The 19,196-nt window shown below is 39.7% G+C and overlaps 1 protein-coding gene and 1 long non-coding RNA gene across 8 annotated transcripts in view; one reads left to right on the top strand and one right to left on the bottom strand.

Annotated features, from left to right (window-relative positions):
* The window catches only part of Larp1b (La ribonucleoprotein 1B), a 90,869-nt gene extending 84,598 nt beyond the window's left edge, over positions 1 to 6,271 (top strand). For all 7 annotated transcript variants that reach the window (XM_046459599.2, XM_046459597.2, XM_046459598.2 and 4 more), the window contains 3 exons: positions 1,966 to 2,075; positions 2,889 to 3,016; positions 5,032 to 6,271. In XM_046459599.2, coding sequence (XP_046315555.1) covers positions 1,966 to 2,075; positions 2,889 to 3,016; positions 5,032 to 5,271 — 478 coding nt within the window. In that variant the 3' untranslated portion in view covers positions 5,272 to 6,271. The remainder of the gene's footprint in view (positions 1 to 1,965; positions 2,076 to 2,888; positions 3,017 to 5,031) is intronic.
* LOC124103104 (uncharacterized) lies at positions 3,324 to 15,474 on the bottom strand. Its single transcript, XR_006855095.2, has 2 exons — positions 15,335 to 15,474; positions 3,324 to 5,357 (listed from the first exon to the last, which is right to left on the bottom strand). It is a non-coding gene; the product is annotated as an uncharacterized LOC124103104 (long non-coding RNA).
* Positions 15,475 to 19,196: the final 3,722 nt, after the last annotated feature.

Here is a 19,196-nt window from a genome sequence, read left to right as displayed (position 1 = left end):
ATTTTTTAGTTGTAGGCAGACACAATACCTTTATTTTTATTTATTTATTTTTAATGTGGTGCTGAGGATTGAACCCAGTGCCTTGCCTGTATTAGGCAGGTGCTCTACTGCTGAGCCACAACCCCAGCCCAAGTCACCTGATTTTGAACCAGGAAAGCAGCACCACATAACTGGAGCAGGAACCGTATGCATTACCTGCTGTTGCCTGGCAGGTTACCTAAAGCTGGGAAGCTTGAAACAGCAAGCATTATGAGTTCACAGCTTCTAAGGGTCAGGACTGAAGGAACTGTCTAGCCAGGCATTTCTGGCCCAAGGTCTCTCTGGAGACTGGAACTGGGCTGGAGGACCCTGTTCCTTCACGTGGCTACTGACAGGGGGCTGTGCTGTATCTGCATTCCGGCCAGGCAGCTCCCCAGAGGGTGATTTACAACATGGCTTCACCCCGAGTAAGTGATCCAAGATAGTGTGTGCTCTTGTGCAGCTTGTACAAGGAGGTCACACACCGTCACTCCCACCATATCTCACTGCTTGCAAAGACCAGCCCTGGCCCAGTGAGGGGGAACCTGCCCAAGGTCACGAATGCAGGAGGTGCATCAATAGGAACCTTCTCAGAGGTGACACGGGGCTGAATGGGAGCATAAGGTCCTTCTCCCCAGACCCTACACAGCTGACCTCCCTTGCATGTGCACACATATCCCCTAGTGGAAGCCTCTCAGAGCCACACCAGTCTTGAAGATTTCTGGAGATAAGAAAAGCAGGTGTCTCCTGACACATGTCCAGTCCCCCTCCCTTCCACCGGTCCTGTGGCGGTGGTTGGGACCACCTGCTCTCGACTGAGCGGGGCTCCACCCCTCTGGACAGCTGCCCATGGTGTGCTGGGCTCTGCCCCTACTTGCCGTCCTCCCTCTGCTTTCCTGCCCCCTGTCATTCTGTCCCAGCTCAGCCCTTGCCTCCTGGTGTCCCTTTCATCCTCGTTCCTGTGACCTTCCGTCAGAAGCTCAGCAGCATCACGCCAGGCTGCCGAGCAGAGGCTTAGTGGCAGCTGGCGGCCCTGCATTTCTTTTGGTGGCTTGCTCAACTTATTTATTCTTTTGGACAGACCATCACTGTCCATTTTGGAAATAAGCTAGTTACAAAAGAGATACACACTCACATATGCTGCTGCCTGTGGAAAACAGCCGGTCAAGCTTACGTTACCAGTGACAGCAACGTTGCCACCTCTGCTCCACTGAGGCACTCAGAAGGACGGAGAAGTCTTTAACTGCGGCATCTTGAGCCAAACATAGTCCTGCCACCTTCCCGGCCTGGTCCACTCATGGGTCCTGCTCATCACTGTTGGTTGAAGGCTGAGTCCACAGTTTGCCCATCTGTTGCCTGGAACTAAGAAGCCTTGACACTCACTGTCTGCCTTAAATAGAGGTTTTAGCTCCTTTGTTAGTACATCTGCTATCACTCGTACTTAAAAGTAAAGCAGCGAGGCTCTCTGAGGATCCGTTTAATTAGATGTGTTTCATTATAGTTGAATGGGTCGATCACAGCTAGGCTCCAGGGCACAAGAGTGTGGTCTCAGAGTGAAGATTATATTCAAGAGTATTAAGTACTATGGACAGACACATCATTGTAAATCTTAGTTTGGGAAAATCTAGAATATTTCTAATGTCACCAAATATTTTGCAATTCTTCAGAAATACCAAGGAGAGAGAGAGTGCCCATCTAGAGAAGCCACACTGGCCATCAAGGGCGCTTCTCATTCTGCAGGTTCCCAGTGCACCTCACTGTGTATTGTAGCCGAGTCAGTGAAACCAGTAGCAAGACAGCTAAGTGTCACTAATTGGCTTTCAGTTCAAAGTCTGCGTACTAAAGACCTGTGTCTCACTTAGGATCACATGTGTCACACTGACCACAAAATATGTTGCATTCTTATAGCAAAAAATTTATTATAAACCTTTTGTTTTCTTTCCATAGGTATGGGTTAGAATGTCTGTTCCGGTTTTATAGTTATGGACTGGAAAAGAAATTCAGACAAGAAATTTTTAAGGATTTCCAAGAAGAAACCAAAAAAGACTATGAATCTGGTAAAAACAAACAAATCTTCTGTCTGAAAATTATCAGTCTGAATCCGTCAAAAAACAGAGGAGCTTGTAGCTTTTGTCTTTAAGGAAAACTACTAGGACTTCAGGCCACTATGTGGCTCGTGATAAATGACAGGTACCATACAGTAAGCAGGTCCTTCCCAAGGGCCCTGGGAAACGACACCCTCAGTGTCTCCCTCGTGGGGCTGTCTTTGTCATATTCCCTTGATAGACATGGCTGCTCACTGATGTTCCATGCGGTGAACATCCTACGTAACGCCAGCAGGCGTGCTCAGAAGGTCAGCAGGGCACAGTAGGGCAGAGAGCAGGCCTGGGCCCCAGGCTCCACCCGAGACCCAGTGCCAGTACTTGGCAGCAACGTGAGCCTAGGCAAGCTGCCAGCCTCAGTTTTCTCATCCTTAACAGACGCACTTGCCTTACCAGGGCACTTACAGGGCTATGTGTGATTCAAGTTAAGTTTGACATATAGGATTAAGGATTTAATCCTTAATATCCTCATCATTAAGGATTTCCAGAAAGAAACCAAGAAAGCCTCTGGAATCTGGTAAAAACAAACAAGTTATCCCGAATAACTTAAATAATATCTGTTACATAGCAAAGGCTCAGTAAATGTTAGCTGCCAATATTGTTAATTCATTATGAATCTTATTCTTAAGATCTATTGATATTCTTAAGATCTATTGATAAAGTATATTTTGTAAGATAAATGGTTTCTTGCTGGTTGAATCACATTTCATATGAATCATCTTTCAAAATTCTATAAAATCTATAGTATAAATTCTTCTTTATTATTAGGTCAGCTATATGGACTAGAAAAGTTTTGGGCCTATCTGAAATATTCTCAGTCCAAGACGCAGTCCATTGACCCAAAACTTCAGGAATACCTCTGTAGTTTTAAGAAGTTAGAAGACTTCCGTATTGATGTAAGTTTTTTCCTCTTTTTATTACTCATATATTTCTATCTCTTATCAGTGACTTTATAATTTTTGTATCTTAATTTTTTATCTTGAAAATTTAACTGTTCAGTTTTGAAATCAGACTTGGAAACAAGCATGAGAAGAGCTCAAAAAATCACCATATGCTCTTCACTCAGATTTCCCAAATGTGAACACCTTCTGTGACACAGGGCAGTCGTCAGTTCACTTTAACATACCACGTCCTTAAACATTTTCTAGATTTAGTGACTTTCATCTGGATATGCTACTAATTTCTCACTAGCAGTGCAAAAACTTTTCACTTTTTTTTTTTTTTTTTTGGTGCTTGAGATTGAACCCACACGCTAAGCAAGTGCTCTACCACTGAGCTCCATCTCCAGCCCTTCTCCTTTTATTTTGATTCAGTGTCTGGCTGCATTGTCCAGGTTGTCCCTGAGCTTTGGATCCTGCCTCAGCTCCCAGAGTAGGTGGGATCACAGGAGTGCACCACCACACCCACCACTTTTCACTTTTTAATGTGCTTTTCTCCATATGATTTTTGTACTGTGCTGATATAGATTTAGGGTTTCTTCATAGTAAGATTAATGCAAGAGTGTTATATGTATATGTGTAGCCAGGAAATCAGTTTGATTTCAAGAACAAATGGAAAGCATTTTGAAAAGTAATGGAATAAATTTAAGAAAATAAAAGCAAAGGAAGAAAAAGAAAAAAGAAAAGGAAAAACTGAACACCTAAAAGGAAGAAAGGAAAGGAAAGTCTGGCCCGTTACTGCTTGGTGTTGTAATTTATTTGTCTCGTACTTTTGTGGAACTGGATATGGTGGCTCAGGAATGGGGTTGGAGGTGCCCATATCCCTGGAATTAAGAGTCATTCTTCTAGAGTGACTGAGCAAGATGGGAGATTACTATTTTAACTTGCCTCCAAATAAAAATATTAGCCTAGTGACTCCCAAGTGTCTGTAACTGAGAAGGCGTCCAAAGCTGGCTTATTTTAAACGCTGACTGCCTGTTGCCCTCCACCTGCTTCTGCGTGCAGTCTGAGTGGGCTTGGGAGCTTTCTGGGTATTGAGTTTGGAGATGTTTACAGTTGATATCACCACTAATGCTTTCCAGTTTCCTTATCCAGGACTTCTAGATAAAACTTGAAACCTGCTCTTTGACTTGGCCTCTTTTTTCCTCAGTTGCTTGCGTTCACCTGTTACTTAAACATTGCAACACTATTGCAAGCCTATGATAGGTGTTTAGTGTTGATAAAGGGACTAGAGTCATAAATGCTTCACAGTTGACAGAAGTTGAATAAAGAGGAAAAATGGCCTTACAGAAGACACTTTCTTGGAGGCAGGGAACCCAGCCTTATGCTTATGCCCTCTGTTAGTCTGCTTTGTGTCACTGGGACCAAAATACCTGACAAGAACAACTTGGAGAAAAAGTTTGTTTTGGCTCACTGTTCCATAAGTTTAGGACATGTTCTGGCCCAAGGTGAGGCAGGACATCATAGTGGAAGGGTCGGCGGAGGAAAGCTGCTTAGCTCATGGCGGCCAAGGAGCAGAGAAGGGGAAAGGGCCACAGGTAAGATGCATCCTTCCAGGGCACACCCCAGTGACCTACCTCCAGCCTACGGTGACTACCCAGTCAGCCCATTCAGACTGGGATGGACTCACAGTCCAACCATTTTACCTCCAAACATTCCTGCCTTAACACAGGAGCTTCTGAGGGACACGTCAGATCCAAACCGTGACACGCCCTAGTATGTAGCTTGGGCCTCAGAACACGAGAGAGGTTTCATAAGCGTATGTGGAGTGAAAGAATGAGCAGATGCGGTAGTTAGTTGTCATTAGGAAATTCAAGTTTAAGATCTTAAGTTGCTGTTAATGTTTCATTAAACTAACAAAATCTGTTGAAGAACCAAAATTATTTTCAACCTCATTGAAAAAGTCTGGTCGTAGATTTTGAAGGAAGAAAAACAGTCAAACTGTCAACTCTGTTGTCTTTCATGATCTGCAGCCCCCTATTGGTGAGGAATTTGGAAGAAAAAGATACTTGTCCACTTCTGGTGAGGAGAGCAACCGGCACAGACCCCCGTCTCATTCTCCAAAGCCACTAAATGCTGCTGTGCTTACATCCACCAGTCAGCTCCTGGTGCCCGCCAACTCTCCCAGAGGGAATTCTCCACAGGAGTTCAGCGACTCGCACCAGAGCCGTGCTGCTTCCATCTCAATGAATGGCGAAGTGCCTGAGAAGTAGACTCTTATGAAAGTTGTGTGTCCTTGAAATCAACATTACATCAGTATTTATTTGGGAAAAATCTTCTGATGTTTAATTGTGATAATCTGAAAAAGTAGAAAGGAAGAAATAAGGTAGCATCTTTTCTAGCAGGCTAAATTCCAAAAACGTTTTCCCTGTTTTCACAAACCAGGATAGTTTTGGTGACCTTTTGTAGACATCTGCTAGTAATGCATTTTGGTCTCAGTATTTCTTTAAAGCCATTGTTTACAAGAACAGCATTCCTTAATATATTAAAAAGCAATACAAGGAATGCTTAACATTTCAGCTCTTACTTCTTAAAGAAGATATAGTATGTTGTATTCATCTCTTCTGTAGAGCTCTCTTAAAAAATCCAGTTGCCCCACTACCAATTCATATTTGAACTTATCAAAACCAAAGGAAGATTACGTATATGTTTTTTAAATTCAGAAAAAGTATATGAAAGATACATTTTTCTTTTAGATGTATAGTTTAAAGGAAGCTTTTTAAAAATTTTTTTAAATAGAAGTGGAAGTAAATGGCAAGATTGTAGTTACATTGAAGTCTATGCACTTTTGATGCTGGGTTTCATTTTTCTCCCCCTTAGTCAGACCTCGTGGTTTTCACAGTTGTTGTGTTGGTGTGGAATAAGCTGGTTATATATTAGGAGAGATTTATTTTTTGATTCCGTATAAATTTGCACATGTAATTGAAAACTGCATTGGGATTAGTTGGAATATTGTCTTAAATAAATTAAACCTCTGTTTTGAATGCACATGCTGTTTATACATCTGCAAAGTGGGCATTTCACAGCAGTCAGATTATCATCAATTTAAAGAGTATTTAGTCTTTTTCTTTTTGTTTCGTTCTATTTTGTTTTATGCTCATAAGTGTTTTCAAGAGTTATTACAAATTGGTTTCTAATTATTATTGCTATTGTAACTTATGTAAATGATAGTTTCAGTTTTGTGGGATTGAAAAATAAAGCACTTATTCTGAATTATTTGAATTGATTTTTAAATTATTTTTATTTAGAATACATTTGGAAAGCTATAATAATCCAGTTCTGCTAGTAGAAGACCATTATATTTCATGAATGAGTTTTGGTTATGGACTTATTATATCATTTTTACTGAGCACAGCATGATTCAAAATGCTGTATTGGCAGAAGCTGCAAATTTCAGTACACTGAATTTATTATTTTCTTTTTATTTTTTATCATAGATGGGATATAATTTCTGAGTGTACATGTTACAGAATCATACTGGTCATATAGTCACATATATACATACAGTAATAATGTCTGTAATAATTTGATTAGGTGCAGTGTCTAAGTCTTTGATCCACTTTGAGTTGATTTTTATGCAGTGTGAGAGATTTTGCTAAATATGGATTTCTAGTTTTGCCAGCACCATTTGTAGAAGAGGCTATCTTTTCTCCAGTGAATGTTTTTGGCACCCTCGTCTAGTAAGAGATAACTGTATTTATGTGGGTTTGTCTCTGTGTCCTCTGTTCTGTACCATTGATCTACAAATCTATTTTGGAGCCAATACCATGCTGTTTTTGTTACTAATAGCTCTGTAGTACAGTGTAAGGTCTGCTTCACTTTTCTTACTAAGGATTGCTTTAGCTATTCTGGGTCTCTTATTTTTACAAATAAATTTCATGATTGCTTTTTCTATTTCTATGAAGAATGTCATTGGGATTTTAATAGGAATTGCATTAAATCTGTATAATGCTTTTGGTAGTATGGCCATTTTGACAATATTAATTCTGTTTATTCAGGAGCATGGGAGATCTTTCCATCTTCTGAGGTTTTCTTCAATTTCTTTCTTTAGTGTTCTGTAGTTTTCATTATAGAGGTCTTTCACCTCTTTTGTTAGATTAATTCCCAGGTTTTCGTTCTATTTTGTTTTATGCTCATAAGTGTTTTGTTTATTTATTTGTTTATTTATTTATTTGAGGCTATTGTGAATGGAGTAGTTTTTCTAATTTCTCTTTCAGTGGATTCATTGCTGATATATAGAAATGCATTTGATTTATGGGTATTGATTTTATATCCTGTTACTCTGGAATTTTTTGGATCTTCTAGATATAGAATCATGTTATCAGCAAATAGTGGTAGCTTGAGTGCTTCTTTACCTATTTGAATCTCTTTAATGTCTAATTGCTCTGTCTAGAGTTTCAAGGATGATGTTGAATAGAAGTGGTGAAAGAGGACATCCTTGTCTTGTTCCAGTTTTTAGAGGGAATGCTTTCGATTTTTCTCCATTTAGAATGATCCTGGCCTTGGGTTTAGCATATATAGCTTTTGCCATGTTGAGGAATGTTCCACTTATCCCTAGTTTTCCTAGTGTTTTGAACATGAAGGTGTGCTGTACTTTGTCAAATGCTTTTTCTGCATCTATTGAGATGATCATGTGATTCTTGTTTTTAAGTCCATTAATATGATGAATTACGTTTATTGATTTCCATATGTTGAACCAACCCTGCATTCCTGGGATGAATCCCACTTGATCGTGGTGCACTATCTTTTTAATATGTTTTTGTATGTGATTTTCCAGAATTTTATTGAGAATTTTTGCATCAATGTTTATCAGAGATAAGATTTTTTTAAATTTCATCCTTGATTTGTGAAGTTTTCTTTCCTTGATGTGTCTTTGCTGGTTTTGGTATCGGTGATATTACCCTCATAGAATGAATTTGGAAGGGTTCCCTCCTTTTCTATTTCATGGACTACTTTGAGGAGTATTGGTGTTAATTTTCCTTTGAAAGTCTTGTAGAACTTGGCTGAGAATTTATCTGGTCTTGGGTTTTTCTTGGTTGGTAGGCTTTTGATGGCATTTTCTACTTCATTATTTGAAATTGATCTGTTGAAATCATGTATGACCTCCTCATTCAGTTTGGGTGGGTCATACGTCTCTAGAAATTTGTCACAATGTCTTTGATATTTTCTATTGTATTAGAGTATAAATTTTCGAAATAGTATCTAATTACCTTCTGTATTTCAGATGTGTCCCTTGTGATATTTCCTTCTTCATCCTGTATTTTAGTAATTGCCGCAGTCTGGCTGGGCACAATCAGGAGCCACTTGTCAAAAGAAACTAACTTTATTTTTAGAACCACACACGCCAAACAAAACAGCCTCTCAGGAAAAACCCTCAGAGCCTCAACTGCCACCACCGGCTTCCCACAAGCCTCTCTCTCCCACACAAGCTTCTCCCCACCTGCCACAATCCTCCTGCTCTTGAGGCCGATTGGCTGGGTCACGTGGGCGGAGCCAAAAAAGTCCCCCAATGAGCAGCTCCGTGGTCTGAAAGGGCAGGGAAACAGCCCAATGAGCATCACCGCAGAGGAGCCAATCAGCTAGATGTTGCTGGGGCCGCTGTGAGCCAATCATCAGCCGGCAGCTGGAAGTTTGCTGGCAGCTGGAAGTTTGCTGGGGCCCCTTCGGCTGTGGCTCTCAACAAGTAATTTTTGAGTTTTCTTTTTCTCTTTGTTAGCATGGCCAGGGGTTTATCTATTTTATTTATTTTTTCAAAGAACCAACTTTTTGTTTTGTCAGTTTCTTCAATTGTTTCATTTGTTTCAATTTTATTAATTTCTGCTCTGATTTTAATTATTTCCTGTCTTCTACTGTATTTATGTGGGTTTGTCTCTGTGTCCAGAGACAAATTGGGATTTTAATAGGCATTGCATTAAATCTGTATAACGCTTTTGGTAGTATGGCCATTTTGACAATATTAATTCTGTTTATTCCAGAGAATGGGAGATCTTTCCATAGTGAGAGAGGTGTGTTAAAGTCACCCAGTATTATTGTATTATGGTCTGTTTGACTCTTGAAATCGAGAAGGGTTTGTTTGATGTATGTAGATGCTCCATTGTACATATCTGTTATGTCCTGCTTATATATATTTCTTTTAAGAAGTATGAAATGTCCTTCTTTGTCTCTTCTGATTAACTTTGGTTTGAAGTCTACTTTATCTGAGATGAGGATGGAAACCCCTGCTTGTTTACGCAATCCCTATGAGTGATAAGTTTTCCCCTCCTTTTACCTTCAGCCTGTGATGTCTTTGCCCATGAGGTGAGTCTCCTGAAGACAGCATATTGTTGGGCCTTGCTTTTTAATCCAATCTGACAATCTGTGTCTTTTGATTGATTGATTTAGGCCATTAACATTCAAGGTTATTATTGAGATATCAATAATAATGACGGTATTCCCTGTCATTTTGATTTATTTCTGGTTTTTTATTTGTCCTAGTTTCTCATTTGATTGCATGTCCCTTTAGTGTAGATCCTCCCTTTGCTGGTTTTCACTTTTTTTTTTTTTTACTTCATCATGGAATATTTTGTGGGAATGCTCTGAAGTGTAGGCTTTGTAGTTGTAAATTCCTTTAATTTTTGTTTATCATGGAATGTTTTAATTTCATCTTCAAATCTGAAACTTAATTTTGCTGTATATAAAATTCTTGGATGGCATTTGTTTTCTTTCAGAGCTTGAAATATATTATTCAGGACCTCCTACTTTTGAGGGTCTGGGTTGGGAAATCAGTTGAGATCTGAATTGGTTTCCCCCATACGTAATTTGATTTTTTTCTCTCAGAGCCTTTAAGATTTTATCTTTATTCTCTGTGTCAGTCATTCTCATCATCATGTGTCTTGGTGTGGGTCTGCTGTAATTTTGTACATTTGGGGTCCTGTAAGCCTCTTGTATTTGATTTTCCATTCTATAGATGTGGGTAATTTTCTGCCATTACTTCATCTGTTCTGATAACTCTTAAATTTGGTTTTTCCATGTTATCCCATAATTCTTGGATGTTCTGTTCATGATTTCTTACCATCTTCTCTGCATGGTCAACTCTACTTTCAAGATTATATATTTTGTCTTCATTGTCTGAGGTTCTGTCTTCCAAGTGGTCTAGTCTGTTGGTGATGCTTTCTATTAAATTTATAATTTGGTTTACTGATTCCTTCATTTTGAGGATTTCTGCTTATTTTTTTTATGATCTCTAACTTTTTATTGAAGTGGTCTTTCACTTCCTGTATTTTTTCTTTGATTTCATTCCTTTAATACTATCCTTCACTTCACACTTCAATTTAACTGTATACATTCTGAACTCCTTCTAGGACATTTCTCCTACTGTGTTATCAGTGGCTACTGTTGTTGAAGCATCTTGGTTTGTTTGGGGTGCTTTATTCCCTTGTTTTTTTGTGTTGTTAGTGTGTTTTCCCATCTAGCAGTACGGATCTAAGTCAGGATAAATTCTACCCTGTAGACCTATAGTGTCCCCGAAGATTTTCAGCACTTCTCCTCTACTGGTGAGACCAATCGCAACAGCACCCAGTGCACACAATATATAGTCTTAAACCTAATAGCTCCCACTAAGGCGTCTACTGCTTTCTCATACTGAACCAAAATGTTGACTTCAATAACTATTTATAGTACAAATAGAATATTTGTTAAAATGATTTACAATTTCAAATGGTGGATGAGAGAACAGAGGTATGTAGTATGTGATATTCATGAAGGAGGAAGAGAGAATCTAGAAGTAGAAATTCACAGGAAGAGTGGAAGAGGAGCCAACAGAGATTGGCTGTGGGTTGGAGAAAAATTGGAAAGAAAATCCAAGACAGTAGATGAGAGGAGGAATACGAACAAGGAGAAAAAAGTAAAGACATAAGAATGTAACAAAAATGTAAAACACCATTCATATATCATTGTCCTCCACATACTGATGTATAAAAATCATACTGTTCCAAATATGGTAGAGAGATTAGTGAATCAAAAAATAAATAAATCTTGCTGGAAAGTCTGTCTCAGTGTTCAACAGTTTCTCAGCCCTGTCTCTGACATCCCTTGGGATCACCAAACCCAGATCAGCCCTCGCAAACCCAGCCTCTATCCCACCCATCTGGGCTTCAGATACCTCAGGCTCGGCCACCTGCAGGCCCAAGACCTCAGTGCTGCTCCTGCTTGCAGAGAGACCACCAGGATACACTCATGCAGAGGAGCCACTCTGAGATGCAGCAGCAAGACAAGGGCCACCAGCACTCTCAGCAGGAAGACCCCAGGCTCCTCAGAACCGCAGGCACCCCCATACCAGATCAGCAGGTTCCACCTGGGGACTTTTATGGTGGTAAACCTGCTGGCACCCGGGCCCCAGGCCCTGGTTGGTGTCCCAAAATAGGTGCAGCCACATACAACCAAACTTGGAGCCTCCCCCGCAGCAGTGCTCTCGGCCGTGGTAGCAGCGGTAGTGGTGGTGGCTGTTGGCAGCAGGCAGCGGGTCAGCAGGAGCAGCCGCTGCAGCTGTGGGGGCAGCGTCACCAGGCGATCTCCAGGGGTCAGCAGCAGCGTGGGCTTCAGTTGCATCCAGAGTAGCAGTTTCTTCTGCAGCAGCAGCACCCAAAAAGAAGACCTCCAGGCGACCTCAGGCTGGCAGCAGCGGAATCTGAGGCAGCAGCATTGGTGGTAGCGGTGCAGTGGGCGGTTGATTGACAGGAGACTTCCAGTTCAGCGGCAGCACCACAGAGGTAGTTCTAGCTCCGGAATTTAACTAGACTGGATGTCCTGTTCTTATAAGGTGCAATACTAAAATATGTGTGATTTTCTCTGGGGAATGGGCTATTCATCAGCAAATAGATTTTTATTAGCTTATTTCCCATGCATAAATGATAATCTGCAGTTTTATAATATTTATAGTTTAGGGGGTAATTTTGATGCTTTAGTATGAGGAAATAGTCAAATTTGAATTTTCAGAAAGTAAACTTTGATTGGAGATGTTGTCCAAAGGATGCAGAACAAGCAGTACACTAGAATATTCAGTCCTTACATGTTTTGTTAAGTGGGTATATAGTTTTGGATTTTCACTGAGAAATTCCCAAACCATGCCTATTAGTTTCTAAGTGTTCTAAAATTATTTTCAGAAATACTTTTAGTGTCGAACTAATACATGTGAAAGCTGTATTTAACCTAAGATTATTTCTATTTAACTAAATATGCAAGTATAAATTTAATCAGAAAATTGTGTATTTTATATGGAAATACAGTGGAGTTTTGTAATGTGTGTTAATTAGTAATTTTACCATATTACTTTGATTATAAAAGTTTTGCATGTATATTGGGAACTTTAGAAAAGCACAAAGGAGAAAATAAAGTACCTTTTTTAAAAAGGAAAAAATTGGTATCATACTATACATGTGGAGTTGTAGCAGCGTTTTCATTTAGTGGAGTGGAACTTTCTCTGATGTTATCAGCACTTCTACCAGCCACATGGCATTCCGCATCAGAACGCTCCATGGTTTGGTTCAGCTAATGCCTGTTGTTGAACTTTGGATGTGGCTATTTTGTGGCTGTCATAAAAACAGTTTATAATATCCTTAGAGATCACTCTGTATAAACGTGGAGTAATTGCCAAGAACAAACTCCTAGAGGTTGAAAGTCTTAAGTTGAGATGTGTCCCAGTTCAAGGTTGAACCCCGGGAAGGCTGCACAGTACCCTTCTGTCAACAGCATCTGCTTCCTGCTGTCGTTATCAACAAAGGTTATCTTTCTGTTTGTTAAACTGAGAAGCAAAAACATCTTAATCTCATTTTTAATATTTTGATCAGATTACCAATTGATAATTTTTCTTGTCTATTATTTGTGGGTTTCTTTATCACGTCCTTTGTTTTCCTTTGGGAATGATTACCTCTTTTTTTGTTTTTTACTTACAAGAATATTAACTCTTTGCTTTCTAATTTTATGTATGTTTGACATGGTGTGTACATTTTTTTTGGTAAAATTTAAATTATGGTTCTTAAAGAATTTCCAAATGTAAAATTCAAACAAATAAAAGCATTGTTTTTCAATGAAAAAAAAATCACTGACTATACATCTAAATGACCCTACCCCAAATTGATTTAATCCCTAGACACCTTACATGCTTCCTTATGATTTTGCACAATTTTCAATGTTATTGAATAAAAAAAGCAACATTAAAATGTTGAACAAAACTTCTTGTTCTTTTAAGGAAACAGAGTTGAAGCCATCTTTGAAATTTTTTATACTAAAATCAATTAGAAAGAAAGTTATGTTTTAAAATAAACATTATAGCTTTTATTTTTTATTTTTTAAAAATATATTTAATTGTAGTTGGACACCATATCTTTATTTATTGATTTATTTTTATGTGGTTCTGAGGATCGAACCCAGGGCCTCGCACATGTTAGGCAAGCGCTCTACCACTGAGCCACAGCCCCAGCCCACATTATAATTTTTAAAGAAATTTTATTTTCAGGCTTGTGTTGCCAGCTGGGGACTCCACTCTAGCATTCTCTTGGACTTCCTGCCTTTTTTCTTCGTGTTATTACCACTGCAACTAGTTTTATGAAATTGCTTATTTTATTCTTGCCTAGGAGACTGATTTAATCATATCACCACTAGATGGCAGAATAGATCAAGTCAGCGCTATAGACTTCTGACGTGTGTGTGTGTGTGTGTGTGTGTGTTTTGAAGAATTCTTGCTCCATCTTGTGGTAATATAGAGATGTCAATTCTCTTAAATTCGTTAATAGTTATCTGTCTCAATAACTAACTCATCATTACCTTGATCTGGCATTGCCCAGATTATTAGTAAATCAGCGTTAGTTACCGGGTTGTTAGTAAGTAGATGCAGCATGGCAGCAGCCAAAAGAGTCATGTATGGTTAAAGATGAAAACGCCGTTGCTTAGGTGTTTTGTTCTTCCACCTAAAAGTCTGTGATAGACTCTCTTGAAATGTAAACGAGGCAAGCAAATTGCAGGTATCTATGTAAATGTCTGACTAACCTGAGCCAGGTAGTGAAATCACATGGCAAGTTAGTGAGCAGATCTTGCCTGGACCATGAGAAACCTGAAAGCTACCCTTGTAACAGACAGTAGTCAGGCAGACAGTGGTCAGGCAGCCAGTGGATTTGAACCTCAGTGCACTGCCCCAGAGCCCAGCTCTTCCCCTTAACCAGAGTGGCTTGTTATTGTCCTTGGGGTGCTGGGGATCGACCCCAGGGCCTTGCGCAAGCCAGGCTTGTTCTCCATCACTGAGCCACATCCCAGCCCCAGATGGTTGTGTAACAGTGTGAAACGTGGAAGCATGAACACTGACTCAGACGGCCACAGTTCCTAACTATCGTAAGTCCAGAGTAGATCATTCTGAGGCTAAGATAAACTGCCCGCACGATGGGCATCACGGCAGTAATGGCAGCGCCACCTCTAATCCCTGCATTAGAGGTGTGTGATGTGTCCTCTGGGGGCGAACTTGCTGGAGAACAAGATCACTCCTGCTGAAGCATTTTTCTCAGAACTAAATAGTAAAAAGAAACTAAACAGAGCATTTGGTCAGAATTGTTTAGGAATTTTACATCTGTTCAAGTCAGTATTGCCAGCTGTTGATACAGGACTATTCAGAAGTAACGGCATCTAGGCCTCGGTGGTGTGAAGGAAGTACGCCACAGGTTGATGAGGAGGAATCACCTCTGACTTTTTACTCTTTGCCTATTTTGTGGATTCTTCCCAATGATTCCGTTTTTCCCTTGGCCCATTACTAACGATTTGGTTAATAAAACAGTTCCTAACAATATGTGGCACATTTTAGCTCTAGTGGAGTCTAAAAACCAGGATGTGGCATTGTTTTTCATTTTTTCCAGACTATGTTGCAAGTCCACAAAATTAAGTACCTTTCTAGGGTATTTAAGATGCCTTAGAACTTCAGTACCACAAACATGATCATGGTGCTGTAATGTTTAATGTTAAGATCTTTGTATTGAATGCTCTCAAGGTGAGACTTCTAATGAATCAATGGATGACTTTGAGGAAAGAAGTTTCGTGAAATCCTAAATTTTATATACTTATAGGTTCTTTTTGGGAGAAAATATAGCTTTTATCAGTTCCCTGTAGGAATTTAGGATGATAAATTTAGTAACTGCTGCTCTCTATGGACATCTTATTTGTTAAGAGACTGTATGAGTTGGATCCTGGCTCTTTTCACTAAGTTACAGTTTATCTACACAATTGCACTTATCCTTGGCTGAGTACAGTCGCACATACCTGTAATCCCAGCGGCTTGGGAGGCTGAGGCAGGAGGTTCGCAGATTCAAGGACAGTCTCGGCAATTTAGCAAGACCCTGTCTCAAAAAATTAAAAAGGGATTGGGATGAAACTTAGAGACAAAGTGTCCCTGGGTTCAATTTCCACTCTCTCCACCCCCAAAATAGATTGCAGTTAGCTCACAGTGTTGTGAAAACAAATGAAGAGTGTTTGTCACAGTGCCCTGTGTACACGGAGCTCTCAGTAAACATTAGTGTGACCAGGACTAAGCACTGGGCACGTCAACTCCAAGTACTGAAAGGCATTTCTCCACTAAGTTATTAATAGATTTAAAATCTTGTGAAATTAATTTACTTCAACATTTTAACAGAGACAAGGCCATTCCGCACCATGGTTGTCTGAGGGCCGTTAGAGAGGCATGTTTTTCTGCCCTCCATGTTGGAGAAATGTTGCTTCAGTGACTCGAACCACTAAGGGACCATGAATTCCAGGAAGCAGACCCCCAAGACTCTAAAAGCCCCGTGTTTTCAGTGAACTGTTGGACTCGGTATGTTTTCCCACTACTTCTGCCTCATCCCGCTTCCTCAGTTCCTGAGCAGACAGGAGAATGTGCCTTCCTGTGGCACTCCTAGGCTGAGACCTCGGTGACCCCTTTTCCCACTGCCACACACTTCCAAGGTTGGATCAACCCTGCATTTCAGAAGCCATGTTTCTAGTCACCTGTAAGAATCTGCCCTTGGAAATGTTTGATAACTTTTATCTTTACAATGACTTGAACGGTAACTTATGTCCCACTGAAAGAAATGGTCTTTCACACTCTAAATCAGTTTTCCTCCTAGGTAAATTTGTGCCAGCAGATTCCCTGACTGCCCCTGTGGAAGCAGTAAGTAGCTCTAGAATCTGCCCACCCCGAAGGCAATAACACCGCTGGCGTGGCGGGCCATAGGAGAGCTCCTAGAGAAGCAGGCAACTTCTCAGACCACCAAATTGTCACGGCCTCCAGACTGCTTTATTTTTGTTCTACACTTTGATAAACCATATTTGTTTTGCTATTTTGAAAATTGTACCATAGGTTTCTAGAAAGCCTGGGGAAGGGGGGGGGGTCTCACATTCATGTTGTTGGATAATAAATAAAATTTTGCTGTCAAGACTTCTTTTTTTATTGATTTAAAAAAATAAATGACAGCGGAATGCATTACGATTCTTTTTACACATATATGCCACAATTTTTCATAACTGTTTGTATATAAAGTATTTTGACACCTAATTCAGGTCTTCATACATGTACTTTGGATAATGATGTCCATCACATTCCACTGCCCTTGCTAATCCCCTGCCCCCCTCCGTTCCCCTCCCACCCCCTTCCCTATCTAGAATTCATCTATTCCTCCCATGCTCCCCCTCCCTACCCCACTATAAATCAGCCTCCTTATATCAGAGAAAACATTTGGCATTTGGCTTTTTGGGATTGGCTAACTTCATTTAGCATTATTTTCTCCAACGCCATCCATTTACCTGCAAATGCCATGATTTTATTCTCTTTTATTGCTGAGTAAAATTCTATTGTGTATACATGCTACATTTTTTTATCCATTCATCCACTGAAGGGCATGTAGGTTGGCTCCACAGTTTAGCTATTGTGAATTTATCTGCTATAAACATTGATGTGGCTGTGTCCCTGCAGTATGCTGTTTTTAAGTCCTTTGGGTATAAACAGAGGAGAGGAATAGCTGGGTCAAATGGTGGTTCCATTCCCAGATTTCCAAGGAATCTCCATACTGCCTTCCATATTGGCTGCACCAATTTGCAGTCCCACAAGTAACGTATGGGTGTACCTTTTCCCCCACATCCTCGCCAACACTTATTGTTGTTTGTCTTCATAATAGCTGCCATTCTGACTGGAGTGAGATGATATCTTAGAGTAGTTTTGATTTGCATTTCTCTAGTTGCTAGAGATGATGAGCATTTTTTCATATATTTGTTGATTAATTGTATATCCTCTTCTGAGAAGTGTCTGTTCAGGTCCTTGCCCCATTTGTTGATTGGGTTTTTTGTTTTTTTGGTGCTTAGCTTTTTGAGTTCTTTATATACCCTGGAGATTAGTGCCTATCTGATGTGTGAGGGGTAAAAATTTGCTTCCAGGATGTAGGCTCTCTGTTTACCTCAAAGATTGTTTCTTTTGCTGAGAAGGAATTTTTAGTTTGATTCCATCCCATTTATTGATTCTTGGTTTTAATTCTTGTTCTATAGGAGTCTTATTAAGGAAGTTGGGGCCTAATCCCACATAATGGAGATTAGGGCCTACTTTTTCTTCTATTAGACATAGAGTCTCTGGTTTAATTCCTAAATTCTTGATCTATTTTGAGTTGAGTTTTGTGCACGGTGAGAGGGGTTTAATTTCATTTTGTTCCATATAGATTTCCTTTTTTCCCGGCACCATTTGTTGAAGATGCTATCTTTTCTCCAGTGCATATGTTTTTGGCACCTTTGTCTAATATAACATAATTGTAATTTTGTGGGTTTGTCTCTGTGTCCTCTATTCTGTATCATTGGTCTACCAGTCTGTTTTGGTGCCAATACCATGATGTTTTAAGACTTCTTAATGTTTATAGATTATATACATTTTTTAGCTTGATATGTGGATTGAATGGATTGAATTGAACTTAACTCTATTATATTCACTTTAAAGTTTATCAGTAGTTTTCTAGAACCAATGTTTAACCACTATTCCTAAAACTTTCATGGTTTTTGATTTTTCCCATTTCAATCATGTTGATACTAAACTGATGGTAGTAATAGCTCCAATAATCATAATAATATTTTCAGAAGGAAAAAGAATATCAGAGAAGTTATAACTCAAGCAATACCTTTATATTTTATCTTCTTTTTAACTATAAATAAGAAGCCAGGAATCAGGTCTACTTTGATCATTATTACATTCCCAAGAAAGACAGACAAAGGAGGGAGGGAAGGAAGAAGAAAACCCTGAAACCTTACCTTCCAGGATAACCAACCCTGACATCAGGCGGAGCTATGGCAACATTTTCCTAATTCCTCAAACTCTAGAAGGACAACGTGAAGCATTGCTGATGTGAAGAGTGGCAGGAGAAGCAGACTGTGTCCTGGATCCTCTGAGGAGTCAGCCTGCGGCAGAACGGCACATGAGGTTGAAATACAGTTACTGCAAACGTGGGACACCAGCTTGGTTTTTTTGTTGTTGTTGTTGTTGTTTTTTAACTTTTTGTGATAGATTCATGGTGATTATTCTTTTATCTTTGGGGAACCCTTGATCTAGAACCAAGCCTCAGTTCTGTTAGAAATATTCAAAGAAATCATTTTGAGTGAACCAGAGGAAGTAATCTATTTTGAGGGCCAAAGGAAGGCGTCCAAACACTTCCCTGGTGTATCAAAAACTCCCACTTTTAGAAAGTCCCTTGGGCTCAAGGTAGTATGGTGGAATAATGCCCAGGTCCTCAAATTGAGGGTACACTGAGGGAGTACATGATATTCTCGGAGCAAATTATGTAGAATTAGATCATTTTCAAAGAATCAATTTCCACAACTTCAACTTCCCTAAGGACTCTTTCCTAAAATTGATTTATCTGACAATGTACTTAAGTTCCTAATAGTCTTTTTCCCACTTAATAAAAGAAAGCCATTGCACTGACCTATCCCAAGTACTGCTCTGAACATGTAAGCCCCTCCTGAGCCACACAAAGATGAATCTTCTTAATAATTCACTGGGCTCTCATAAACCCAAAAGACTTGCTGAATTTGTCCTCTTTATAAATTTCTGTTCAGGATGAGCCTTTGTCTTATTTTTGGCTAGAGGAAAGAAAAACATTTTTATCAAATCATATGG

The sequence above is a fragment of the Marmota monax genome, unplaced genomic scaffold (assembly GCF_021218885.2).
Source record: "Marmota monax isolate L192 unplaced genomic scaffold, Marmota_monax_Labrador192_F-V1.1 WCK01_AAM20220418_F8-fsc00039, whole genome shotgun sequence".
Classification (NCBI taxonomy): domain Eukaryota; kingdom Metazoa; phylum Chordata; class Mammalia; order Rodentia; family Sciuridae; genus Marmota; species Marmota monax.
The sequence above is the reverse complement of the archived record's forward strand: the minus strand, read 5'-3'. Positions and strand labels throughout refer to the sequence as shown.